Source organism: Bombina bombina, chromosome 2 (assembly GCF_027579735.1).
Source record: "Bombina bombina isolate aBomBom1 chromosome 2, aBomBom1.pri, whole genome shotgun sequence".
NCBI lineage: Eukaryota > Metazoa > Chordata > Amphibia > Anura > Bombinatoridae > Bombina > Bombina bombina.
Window position 1 is genome coordinate 4812921 of NC_069500.1, and position 13967 is coordinate 4826887.

General features: G+C 48.2%; 1 protein-coding gene across 1 annotated transcript in view; it reads left to right on the forward strand.

Moving 5' to 3' along the window:
- The window catches only part of RGP1 (RGP1 homolog, RAB6A GEF complex partner 1), a 145747-nt gene extending 132260 nt beyond the window's left edge, over positions 1–13487 (forward strand). The window contains exon 8 of the mRNA XM_053700955.1: positions 13183–13487. Within this exon, the coding sequence (XP_053556930.1) occupies positions 13183–13406 (224 nt within the window). The 3' untranslated portion in view covers positions 13407–13487. The remainder of the gene's footprint in view (positions 1–13182) is intronic.
- The last annotated feature ends 480 nt before the right edge of the window (positions 13488–13967 follow it).

Consider the following 13967-nt stretch of genomic DNA (forward strand, 5'->3'; position numbering starts at 1 on the left):
GGCGCTCCCTAAACTCCAGCACGTATGGTACGATAGGAGTACCGTCACTAGTGACTTCCGCCTCCCAATGCTCTCGGATTAAGTCTAGGGGACCCCGTACCCTCCTTCCGAATAATAATTCAAAGGGAGAGAACCCTGTGGACTCCTGAGGTACCTCCCGGTAGGCGAAAAGCAAATGGGGTAGAGACCGCTCCCAGTTCTTCTGGGTATCTATGAACGTGCGGAGCATCTGTTTCAGTGTTCCGTTAAACCGTTCACAGAGCCCATTAGACTGGGGGTGATAAGCGGAATTTACAATGGGTTTCACCCCACATGCTCTCCACAACTGGTGGGTAATCTTGGCCGTAAACTGGGTGCCCCGGTCCGAAATAATCTTCCGGGGAAATCCCATGCGGGAGAAGATTTTGATGAGGGCATCAGCCACAGTCTCGGCATGAATATTAGCCAGAGCCACCGCCTCGGGATATCGGGTGGCATAATCCACGACTGTGAGGATATACCTCCTTCCCCGAGGGGCTAGGCTTGGCTAGGGGGCCAATGAGGTTCACCGCCACTCGACTAAAAGGCTCCTCTATTATGGGGAGGGAGTGTAGCTTCGCCTTATATCAGTCTCCTCTTTTCCCTACGAGTTAGGAGGTGCTTTATCCGACTAACTTCTAGGTGGCCTGACAGCGGTATATCGTGGGCAACCCGTAGCAGTTCTCGTCTATACCTCTGAGGTACTATTAACTGCTGAACGGACAGGGGAATAGACCAGCCACTATCATCTCTGAATACCTGTACAGTAACCCCTTGTCCCAACCGTACCTCTCTCCTTCCAACCCCGCCTGATTCTGGTCTACCTTATCCCTATATACTTGCAACAAGGGTCAGTGGCCACTTCGCTACCAAACTCTAGTGGAGGGGCCCAAGAGACAATAGGGGGGTGATTGCTTACCTGAGCCTCAGAGTGATCAGCCCGTACGATGGTGCGGGCCTGTTGTCGGGTAACCACGGCAGTGCTGCTTGTGGGGAGGTTTGGGGTGCAAACGCTGAAGTCAGCTCCCCTAAGTCGTTGCCCAAAATAACGTCTGCGGGCAAATTTTGCATAAGGCCCACTTCTACGTTCCACGACCCTGCTGCCCAATCCGTGTACTCACAGTCTCCGGTGAGTTGATTGGTGGAAACGAAATATTGCCGGAGGCCCTTGGACACGTCGGCCCTCTATATAGACCACCTGGCGGTGGCTTTGTAGGTTGTCCGAAGCGGCCTGTACTGGGTTTACCTCGTGTAAGATGCCCAAGGGTTCCTCGTGGAAGACTGCGGATTGGGTCTGTAGTCGGGGCTCGTTCTGGTAGCAGTGTACAGCTGCCCGGTTGTTTGACAAGTTGTTCTGGTTGTTCCAGGCTGATCGGTTCCTGGGACAGTCTCTCTGAATGTGCCCTTGTTGGTTACAAAGATGGCAGCGGATAGCTGATCGAGTCTGGTATCAGGGAGGGGGTGGGTGGATTCCCCCTCCAGGACGGGGTAGCAGAGGTGTGGGAGCTGCAGTGGGGGTTGGGGTGACCCCAATATTGGAGCGTTGCTGTGTTCATTGAGCTCTCCGAGCGTCTTGGTATTCGTCGGCCAAGGTCGCTGCGGTATGTACCGTGCACGGTTTTCGATCTCTCAGCCAGTTTTGCAATTCGGTGGACACCCCTTGGAAGAACTTTTACAACTCCTGTTGATGGAGCAATTCTTCCAACTTGGTGACTTGGGCTGCCTGCAACCAGCCTTTAGCGGCCCTGGTTAGCCGATGCGCCCACTCAGTGTGGGTATCTTTCTCCAGCTTCTTCAGGTCTCGGAAACGCTGTCGATATGCCTCCGGGGTAATAGCAAACCTAGTCAGGATGGCCTGTTTTACCTTCTGGTAGTCCCTGCTGTCCTCTTCTGTTATGGTGCGGTAGGCTTCAGCGGCCCGTCTGGATAACTTGCCAGCCTGTAGGGGAACTTGGTCAGCGGTACTAATATTATGCAGTTGGCATAATCGCTCAAAGTCCTGTAGGTACCCATCGATATCCTCCGTGTCGGTATGATCCTTGAATGCGTGGTAGGGAATCTTAGCTTTCCCTGTACAAGCACTGGAGTGTACTGGTAGCTCCTCTCCGGGTCTCGGGGTGGTTTGTCTGGTCACCATCAAGTACTCCTGTACATCTGCTGATGTCCGTGTCAGGAGCTCCTCCGAATGGGGTAGCGGTAAAAAAGCCAACCGGGTCCGCATCTCTTTTTGGAATTCGGTTTCGTTGTTCGCCATGGGTACGGCCGTACCTGCTACCCGGTCTCCCTCCATGAGCTCCACAATCAGCCTTGCTTTGGTTTTATTGCTGGCAATAATTCCTCTCGCCTCCAGTAATTCCTTCAATGCAGTTCTCTTTAGTCTGGTATAATCTGTCCCCATTCACCGTCCGTTCATATACATCACATGTCCTACAACTTGCTGTGCAATTTGAATCCCGTCGCTTTCCACCAACTGTAGCGGAGAGCCAGTAGGATCTGTTATATCTTTTGGGTAAGCAGAGACAAACAAGTAACTACTCTTGGTAATTGTAGCAGAGAGGCAGTAGGATCTGTAATATCTTTTGGGTAGGCAGAGACAAGCAAATAACTACTCTTGGTAATTGTAATAACAACCCCTTTCCACCAAGAACTAGACGACACATAGCTTGGGAGTCAACAATGACTTTTTTTTTCAACCGGAAAAACAAACACTTTTTAAAAACAGTCTCCCCTACAAGGGGTTTCCCAACTGAAACAGCAGGGAGTTTAAACAGTAACATACAGTTTAACATACATTTTACCCATTAGCATAAATAACAATTCCTGCATAGTTCATAAGTGGCGAGGTTTGCCACAGATTGTGAATCTGACTTCATATGGTAACCGTGCTCTGATTGTGCTCAGTTACCATATGAAGGCCAGATGCCTGCAGCCCAGAAAGAGCAGCTCTCACTTGACAACAGAGAGCTGCATGGGCTGCCTGAAGATTGGGTGTATATATCCGGAACAATGGTCTATGTACCGTATGACATGTATATATCGGGCACAATGGTCTATGTACCGTATGACATGTATATATCGGGCACAATGGTCTATGTACCGTATGACATGTATATATCTGGTACAATGGTCTATGTACCGTATGACGTGTATATATATCTCGCACAATGGTCTAGGTACCGTATGACGTGTATATATCTGGCACAATGGTCTATGTACCGTATGACGTGTATATATCTCGCACAATGGTCTAGGTACTGTATGACGTGTATATATCTAGCACAATGGGCTATGTACCGTATAACATGTATATATCTGGCACAATGGGCTATTTTGGCAAACCTCGCCACTTATGAACTATGCAGGAATTGTTATTTAGGCTAATGGTTAAAATGTATGTTACTGTTTAAACTCCATGCTGTTTCAGTAGGGAAACCCCTTGTAGGGTCGTTGTTGACTCCCAAGCTGTGTCGTCTAGTTCTTGGTGGAAAGGGGTTGTTATTACAATTACCAAGAGTAGTTATTTGTTTGTCTCTGCTTACCAAAAAGATATTACAGATCCTACTGCCTCTCTGCTACAATTACCAAGAGTAGTTACTTGCTTGTCTCTGCCTACCCAAAAGATATTACAGATCCTACTGCCTCTCTGCTACAATTGGTGGCAAGCAACGGGATTCAAACTGCACAGCAAGTCGTAGGACATGTGATGTATATGACCGGATGGTGAATGGGGACAGATTATACCAGACTAAAGAGAACTACGGGTTGCCCACGATATTCCGCTGTCAGGCCACCTAGGAGTTAGTCGGACGAAGCACCGCCTAACTCAGAATTTCTTTTGGCCAGGGATCACCAAAGATATTAGGCAGTATTGCCAGACGTGTGACACCTGCCAATGAGTAGGGAAAAGAGGAGACCGATATAAGGCGAAGCTACACTCCCTCCCCATAATAGAGGAGCCTTTTAGTCGAGTGGCGGTGGACCTCATTGGCCCCCTAGCCAAGCCTAGCCCCTCGGGGAAGAGGTATATCCTCACAGTCATGGATTATGCCACCCGATATCCCGAGGCGGTGGCTCTGGCTAATATTCATGCCTAGACCGTGGCGGATGCCCTCATCAAAATCTTCTCCCGCATGGGATTTCCCCGGGAGATTATTTCGGAGGCACCCAGTTTACGGCCGAGATTACCCACCAGTTGTGGAGAGCATGTGGGGTGAAACCCATTGTAAATTCCGCTTATCACCCCCAGTCTAATGGGCTCTGTGAACGGTTTAACGGAACACTGAAACAGATGCTCCGCACTTTCATAGATACCCAGAAGAACTGGGAGCGGTTTCTACCCCATTTGCTTTTCGCCTACCGGGAGGTACCTCAGGAGTCCACAGGGTTCTCTCCCTTTGAATTATTATTCGGAAGGAGGGTACGGGGTCCCCTAGACTTAATCCGAGAGCATTGGGAGGGGGAAGTCACTAGTGACGGTACTCCTATCGTACCATACGTGCTGGAATTTAGGGAGTGCCTGGAGGCCCTGACTCAGACCATCCGCTCCAACCTTCAGGCGGCTCAAACCCGTCAGCGCCGTTGGTATGATAGGGGCGCCAGGGACCGCAGTTTTCAGACTGGGCAGAAGGTGCTAATCTTAAAACTGGTCAAAAATGATAAACTGCAGGCCTCCTGGCAGGGCCCATACAAGGTGGTGGAACAAATCTGTTACACCACCTATGTGATCGGCCCATGTACTGGAGCAGGCAGTAGATGCATGCTCCATGTAAATATGTTGAAGCCGTACCATGAACGCGCAGAGGAGGTGAATGCTATTTGCGCCCTGCCGCGGACGACGCAGACAGTTTACCTCTTCCCGACCTCCTAGGAATGAAGAACCGGAACAAAGGTCTGGGAGAGGTACAATTGGGTGAGCGGTTAAGTCCTTGAGATCAAGCTCAAATAGCAGAGCTACTGCAGGAAAAGAGAGACACGTTCTCCAACTTGCCTGGATATACCCGACTGGCCACCCATAGGGTAGAAACCCCAGGTCACCTCCCCATGCGTCAACCTCCTTACCGCATACCAGAATCGGTGAGAGAACATAAGCGGAAGGAGATTGATGAGATGCTACAGTTAGGAGTGATTGAGCACTCGGACAGCCCCTGGGCCTCGCCGTTAGTTCTAGTGCCGAAGCGGGACCACACGACCCGCTTCTGCGTAGACTACCGGAAACTTAATGATAAAACCGTCTGACACCTACCCTATGCCCCGGATAGATGAGCTCCTGGATAAAATGGCTCGAGGCCAGTACCTCACCACCATAGATCTGTGTAAGGGGTACTGGCAGATCCCACTAGCCGAGGATGCCATCCCCAAATCAGCGTTCGTCACCCCTTTTGGCCTGTACCAATTCAAGGTCATGCTATTCGGGATGAAGAACGCTCCGGCTACTTTCCAGTGAATGGTAGATCTGGAAGGGTCCCAAGAGTACGCATGCGCCTATTTAGACGACATAGCTATATTTAGCATAGCTATATTTAGCAGCTCCTGGGACGAGCATTTGAACCATATAGGGGCGATCCTAGATCGAATTAGGGAGGCAGGATTAGCCCTTAAGCCTAGCAAATGTCATATAGGGATATAGGGATGGCGGAGGTCCAGTACCTATGGCACCGAGTAGGTAGTGGGCAGCAGAAGCCTGAACCGGCCAAGGTAGAGGCCGTAGCCAAGTGGCCCACTCCCCGTACCAAGACCCAAGTGCTAGCCTTTCTAGGTACCGCAGGCTATTATAGGAAGTTCGTACCTAATTATAGTACCCTAGCCAAACACCTCACCGAACTCACCCGTAAAAACCTTCCTAAGATTGTTACCTGGAGCCCAGAGTGTGAACAAGCATTCCAAGAACTGAAAAACGCTCTCGTAAATGCCCCTATCCTTGCTGCCCCGTATCCAACTAAACGCTTTCTCGTCCATACAGACGCTTCTATGTTTGGATTGGGAGCCGTGCTGAGCCAAGTCGGGACTGATGGCAGCGAGCATCCTGTGGCCTACCTAAGCAGGAAACTGTTACCCCGAGAAGTTAGCTACGCCGTCATCGAAAAGGAATGCCTGGCCGTGGTGTGGGCCCTCAAGAAGCTTCAGCCATATCTATATGGACAACAATTTTCCCTGCTCACAGATCACAACCCGTTGGTGTGGCTGAACAGGGTATCCGGAGACAATGCCCGGCTGTTGCGCTGGAGTTTGGCGCTGCAGCCGTTTGACTTAACAATCCATTATCGACCTGGGAAGCAAAACGGCAACGCCGACGGGTTGTCCAGACAAACTGAATTTGAACCTTGATCTGTGAACACTCCTCCGACCTCCCCAAGCCAATCCGTTGGGATCAGACTGGGTATGCCGGCTTGGTTCTGGGGGAGCATTGTGGCAAACCTCGCCACTTATGAACTATGCAGGAATTGTTATTTAGGCTAATGGTTAAAATGTATTTTACTGTTTTAACTCCCTGCTGTTTGAGTAGGGAAACCCCTTGTAGGGGATACTGTTTTTAAAAAGTGTTTGTTTTTCCATTGTTGACTCCCAAGCTATGTTTCGTCTAGTTCTTGGTGGAATTGGGGTTATTATTACAATTACCAAGATTAGTTATTTGCTTGTCTCTGCTTACCAAAAAGATATTACAGATCCTACTGCCTCTCTGCTACAATTACCAAGAGTAGTTACTTGCTTGTCTCTGCCTACCCAAAAGATATTACAGATCCTACTGCCTCTCTGCTACAATTACCAAGAGTAGTTACTTGCTTGTCTCTGCCTACCCAAAAGATATTACAGATCCTACTGCTTCTCTGCTACAGCTATGTACCGTATAACATGTATATATCTGGCACAATGGGCTATGTACCGTATGACGTGTATATATCTGGCACTATAGTCTAGGTACCTGTGACAGACCCCTTTGTCAGTACTGGAAGGGTTAACTTTGTTCAGCTTTGAGAAACTATTTTCTGAAAACAGGTTTCCTGGCATCAGCTATTGTTTACTGTAATTAAGTTTAAGTGATAAGCGTTCACATTGTTTAATCAGACTGCCAGGTGTCAAGAAGGACTCCCTTGTTTTCTTGTGTTTAATTGTTTATTTGGTTAAGTAATGTATTTCTATTGTATCCTGTAAAAGGGTGTCTTCCCTCTATCTAATGTACTATACTCTTCCAATCCCCCACCTAGGTAGTGTCAACCAGGTGGGAGACCTGCATAAATACTGGGAATATAGCCCTCAATTAAACACATTCTCTTTTACTCTCAAGATGGAGATTGGTCTCATGTTTGGGGGGAATCAACTGTGTTCGTGTGTTGCTGATCCCATATTCAGGGCATCTTTCATCTGGTATTAACACTTGATATCCGGGTTATACCATAACAACTGGTGGCAAGCAACGGGATGGTCCTCATCGCCCAGAAGAGCAACTACACATCCGGACCTAATGGGAGTACCGTATGAAAGGCTGAAAAGAGATACCCTTAAAGACCTGCTAGAACAACAGGGCCGACAAGCCAGTAACCTCAGGAAGAGGTAGATTATTATAATACTGACCGAGATGGATGGAGTACCAGGGCCCGAAGGAACCAATGAGCCCAGCATATCAGACAGAACCCCTGAAGAAGCAAGCTTTGACTGGGCGGTTAAAATAAGACTGGCACATTATGGCCCCAACCCGTCTGCCGAAATTATCGACCGGGTCATAGCAGCTGTGTAGGCCAACCTACTTCCTACCAAGTCACAGCAACCCCAGTGGAAAAGAGAAAAGTACATTTTGCAGCTTTTAAAAACTTCCTGGAAACAGAAGGAGAGATTGATGGGTACCTTGTGGATTTTGAGAGGTATTGTGCCCTACACAAGGTACCTGCAGAGGACTGGGTCACGATATTATCCGGAAAATTATCCGGCCGGGCCAGCGAGGCTTTTCGGGCCATTCCGGATGAGGAAGTTGGGAATTATAATGCTGTAAAAGAGGCGCTGCTCTCCAGGTATGCGATTACACCGGAGGCATACAGGAGGTGGTTCAGAGACACTGTTAAACTAGCTGGAGATTCCTACGTTGAGTGGGCATGTAAGGTGCACCACACAGCAGCTCACTGGATGGCGGGGTGCCAAGCCGTATCTGGGGAAGAGGTGCTGCAGCTATTCCTGTTGGAACATTGCTTTGACAAGTTATCAGCAGGAGTTAGAGAGTTGGTTCGGGACCGTAAACCCTCCACCCTGAATGAAGCTGCTCGCCTGGCAGATGAGTATACGGATGCCCGCAAGCTGGACACTGCTACCACTAAGCCCCCTGCCAGAGTGGAGTACCGACCCACAGTCACCCCAGCAACTACCAGTTACCAACCCCCGGCGCACCGTTCTACCACACCGCCTCCAGCCACGAACTATCCTCAGACAGCCCGGTTCAACTCACGGGACTACTCACAACCTATTCGGTGCTTTGGATGTAAGCAACTAGGGCACAAAAGACCAGAGTGTCCCCTAAACACAGCGAACCAAGCACAGTCCTGGAGGAGACCCACCGGCGGAAACCCACGTAACCCTCAGCCTGCTGTCCACTGCGTAGAGGAGGAAGAATGCTGGGGCATCCTACATGAAGCAGATCCCGTGCAAGCTGCCCACCGGGATAACCGGCAACAGCACCGGCAACTGGTTAAAGTGAATGGGAAGGAGGTCAGTGGTCTACGAGATACTGGTGCTACCATGACCTTGCTCCAAAAGAACTTGGTGTCCGAGAACCAGCACACCGGAGACACTGTGGCTGTGAGGGTAGCAGGGGGCGCTGTGTTCCGCCTACCTGTTGCCCGTGTACATTTGGATTGGGGAGTGGGTGCTAGACCTGTGAATGTGGGGGTCATGAAGGACTTACCAGCTGATGTTCTCCTTGGAAATGACTTGTTCCCCCCTTGTCTCTGCCTACGCTCCGATGGGTCCCGCTGATGTTAACCCTGTGACTTCCCGTGCCCCGACCCGTGCCACCGAGACCGACCCACCTGCTGCTAAGCCCCAGGACGCTGAGCTCAGTAAATCTCTATCCGCTATTGATACGTGGAAGTCCCGTTACAACGCGATGATGAAGGAGAAGAGTCAAGTAGAGGATGAAATGGTCACGTTAAACAATCACGTAACAGTGCTAGCGGGAGAGAAGAGGAGCGCAGAGGAAAAAGCGTGTTTAGAACGGGAATCTCTGCTAGACAAGCTGCACCGACAGACCGCAGAAAACACCAGCTTCAGAGTGGAACATGAAACAGTAAAGACAAATTTAGCGACACTGGAGAAAAAGCTGACACTGGCTCATAGTGAGGTGCAGCAACTCAAGGGCACCCTATGTCAGTATGAAGGTCTTGTGGATACCTATAAAGAGCAGGTACAAAAAACTTGTAAAGAAGCCGATGAGATTTGTCTCCAACTGGAAAGAAGCGTCTCTGAAAACAAAAACTTGAAGGACTGTTTAGCCCTGGTCTGGGCACTGAAGAAGTTGAACCCTTATTTATAAGGACAGGAATTATCTCTCATAACGGGAATGCAGATGGATTGTCCCGGCAAACTGACATTCCTACCACCTCCTAGTCCGGTCATCCCCAAGTTGACCCACCAAAGGGTCAAGCTGGGTCTGCCGGAGTGTCCCACCAGGAGGGAGCCGTGTGACAGACCCCTCTGTCAGTACTGGAAGGGTTAACTTTGTTCAGCTTTGAGAAACTATATTTTCTGAAAACAGGTTTCCTGGCATCAGCTATTGTTTACTGTAATTAAGTTTAAGTGATAAGCGTTCACATTGTTTAATCAGACTGCCAGGTGTCAAGAAGGACTCCATTGTTTTCTTGTGTTTAATTGTTTATTTGGTTAAGTAATGCAATTCTATTGTATCCTGTAAAAGGGCTTCTTCCCTCTATCTAATGTACTATACACTTCCAATCCCCCACCTAGGGAGTTTCAACCAGGTGGGAGACTTGCATAAATACTGAGCATATAGCCCTCAATAAAACACATTCTGTTTTACTCTCAAGATGGAGCTTGGTCTCATGTTTGGGGGGAATTAACTGGGTTTGTGTGTTGCTGATCCTGTATTCAGGGCATCTTTCATCTGGTATTAACCCTTGAAATCCGGGTTATACCATAACAGTACCGTATGACGTATATATATCCGGCACAATGGACTATGTACCCTATGACGTATGTATTTCCGGCACAATGGGCTATGTACCTTATGACGTGTAAATATCTGGCACAATGGGCTATGTACCGTATAACATGTATATATCTGGCTCAATGGACTATGTACCCTATGACGTATGTATATCCGGCACAATGGGCTATTTACCCTATGACGTATATATATCTGGCACAATGGGCTATGTACCGTATGACATGTATATATCTGGCACAATGGTCTATGTACCGTATGACGTGTATATATCTGGCACAATGGTCTATGTACCCTGTGACGTATGTATATCCGGCACAATGGGCTATCTACCGTATGACGTGTATATATATATACGTCCTATTGGTGCAAAGGGTTAACGTCACTGGTTCCCACCCTTTTACTGTCGCATTATGTGATCTGTACTGTTGCTTCCTCTGCTACACCCTACGGCTTCTTCTCTAAATTTCCTCAACCTCCATGTATAAAATGATTTGTCATATAGTCTAGAAGCTTCACCTATACCCTTGTAAAAATAGAATTTAAGAATCATCCTGCTTGTACCCCAGTTAATCAGGTTCAGCTAGTTTATCTAGAGAGAAGAAATCCCTAATGGCGGTAAACCTGTAGCCGTCAAACACCCCTGACCTTAGCATAGCATTACTGCTGCCTGACCTTATCATTACTGCTGCCTGACCTTAGCATATATCATTACTGCTGCCTGACCTTAGCATATAGCATTACTGCTGCCTGACCTTAGCATATAGCATTACTGCTGCCTGACCCTAGCATATAGCATTACCGCTGCCTGACCTTATCATTACTGCTGCCTGACCTTAGCATATAGCATTGCTGCTGCCTGACCTTAGCGTATAGCATTACTGCTGCCTGACCATAGCACAGCATTACTGCTGCCTGTCCTTAGGATTACTGCTGCCTGACCTTAGCATATAGCATTACTGCTGCCTGACCTTAGCATATAGCATTACTGCTGCCTGAACTTATTACTGCTGCCTGACCTTAGCATATATCATTGCTGCTGCCTGACCTTAGCATTACTGCTGCCTGACCTTAGCGTATAGCATTACTGCTGCCTGACCTTAGCATATAGCATTACTGCTGCCTGACCTTAGCATATAGCATTACTGCTCCCTGACCTTAGCATATAGCATTACTGCTGCCTGACCTTAGCATATAGCATTACTGCTGCCTGACCCTAGCATAGAGCATTACTGCTGCCTGACCTTAGCATTACTGCTGCCTGACCCTAGCATATAGCATTACTGCTGCCTGACCTTAGCACAGCATTACTGCTGGCTGTCCTTAGCATTACTGCTGCCTGACCTTAGCATATAGCATTACTGCTGCCTGACCTTAGCATATAGCATTACTGCTGCCTGACCCTAGCATATAGCATTACTGCTGCCTGACCTTAGCATATAGTATTACTGCTGCCTGACCTTAGCATATAGCATTACTGCTGCCTGAACTTATTACTGCTGCCTGACCTTAGCATATATCATTGCTGCTGCCTGACCTTAGCATTACTGCTGCCTGACCTTAGCGTATAGCATTACTGCTGCCTGACCTTAGCATATAGCATTACTGCTGCCTGACCTTAGCATATAGCATTACTGCTCCCTGACCTTAGCATATAGCATTACTGCTGCCTGACCTTAGCATATAGCATTACTGCTGCCTGACCCTAGCATAGAGCATTACTGCTGCCTGACCTTAGCATTACTGCTGCCTGACCCTAGCATATAGCATTACTGCTGCCTGACCTTAGCACAGCATTACTGCTGGCTGTCCTTAGCATTACTGCTGCCTGACCTTAGCATATAGCATTACTGCTGCCTGACCTTAGCATATAGCATTACTGCTGCCTGACCCTAGCATATAGCATTACTGCTGCCTGACCTTAGCATATAGTATTACTGCTGCTTGACCCTAGCATATAGCATTACTGCTGCCTGAACTTAGCATATAGCATTACTGCTGCCTGACCTTTAGCAGAGCATTACTGCTGCCTGACCTTAGCACAGCATTACTGCTGCCTGTCCTTAGCATTACTGTTGCCTGACCTTAGCATATAGCATTACTGCTGCCTAACCTTAGCATATAGCATTACTGCTGCCTGACCTTAGTGCAGAGCATTACTGCTGCCTGACCATAGCATATAGCATTACTGCTGCCTGACCTTAGCATATAGCATTACTGCTGCCTGACCTTTAGCAGAGCATTACTGCTGCCTGACCCTACCTAGCATATAGCATTACTGCTGCCTGACCTTAGCATATAGCATTACTGCTGCCTGACCATAGCATATAGCATTACTGCTGCCTGACCATAGCATATAGCATTACTGCTGCCTGACCATAGCATATAGCATTACTGCTGCCTGACCTTAGCATATAGCATTATTGCTGCCTGACCTTAGTGCAGAGCATTACTGCTGCCTGACCATAGCATATAACATTACTGCTGCCTGACCTTTAGCAGAGCATTACTGCTGCCTGACCTTTAGCAGAGCATTACTGCTGCCTGACCATAGCATATAGCATTACTGCTGCCTGACCTTAGCATATAGCATTATTGCTGCCTGACCTTAGTGCAGAGCATTACTGCTGCCTGACCATAGCATATAACATTACTGCTGCCTGACCTTTAGCAGAGCATTACTGCTGCCTGACCTTTAGCAGAGCATTACTGCTGCCTGACCTTAGCATATAGCATTACTGCTGCCTGACCTTTAGCAGAGAATTACTGCTGCCTGACCATAGCATATAGCATTACTGCTGCCTGACCATAGCATATAGCATTACTGCTGCCTGACCTTTAGCAGAGCATTACTGCTGCCTGACCATAGCATATAGCATTACTGCTGCCTGACCATAGCATATAGCATTACTGCTGCCTGACCATAGCATATAGCATTACTGCTGCCTGACCTTAGAAGAGCATTACTGCTGTCTGACTGTATTCCTTTGTTCCTTTTATAGTATCTTTGAAATGGCGTCTGCGATTTGAGTTTGTCACCTCCCGAGAGCCAGTGGAAGCTCCCACCGTTCCTGAAAACCAGTCAGAAATAATCACTTGGACTGGGGCTGGTCACATTGAGGTGGATACATTCAGTTGGGACCTGCCAATCAAAGTTCTACCTACAAATCCCCTTCTAGCTTCATACGTGTCACCTGTTCCTTGCACGCACTCCATATGTATCTAATGCACACGGACCACAACTACTCTGCTATTGACCAACATCTGTTTCATCATAATAAAAACCTAAGACTTGTTTGTAAGTGAACTTGTGAATGTGTGACCATTTGTTATTAGACCTTCTTGGAAACTAAAGAGAGACTTTTAGGGGAAGGGGCAGATCCTGTGTGCAATACCTCCTTCTTTTCTGTCGCTATATCACTCTGCAGGGGAGGGGCAGATCCCGTGTACAATACCTCCTTTTCTGTGGTTATATCACTCTGCAGGGGAGGGGCAGATCCTGTTTACCATACCTCCTTCTTTTCTGTCGCTATATCACTCTGCAGGGGAGGGGCAGATCCTGTGTACAATACCTCCTTCTTTTCTGTCTCTATATCACTCTGCAGGGGAGGGGTAGATCCTGTTTACCATACCTCCTTCTTATCTGTTGCTATATCACACTGCAGGGGAGGGGCAGATCCTGTGTTCAATACCTCCCTTCTTTTCTGTCGCTATATCACTCTGCAGGGGAGGGGCAGATCCTGTGTACAATACCTCCTTCTTTTCTGTCGCTATATCACTCTGCAGG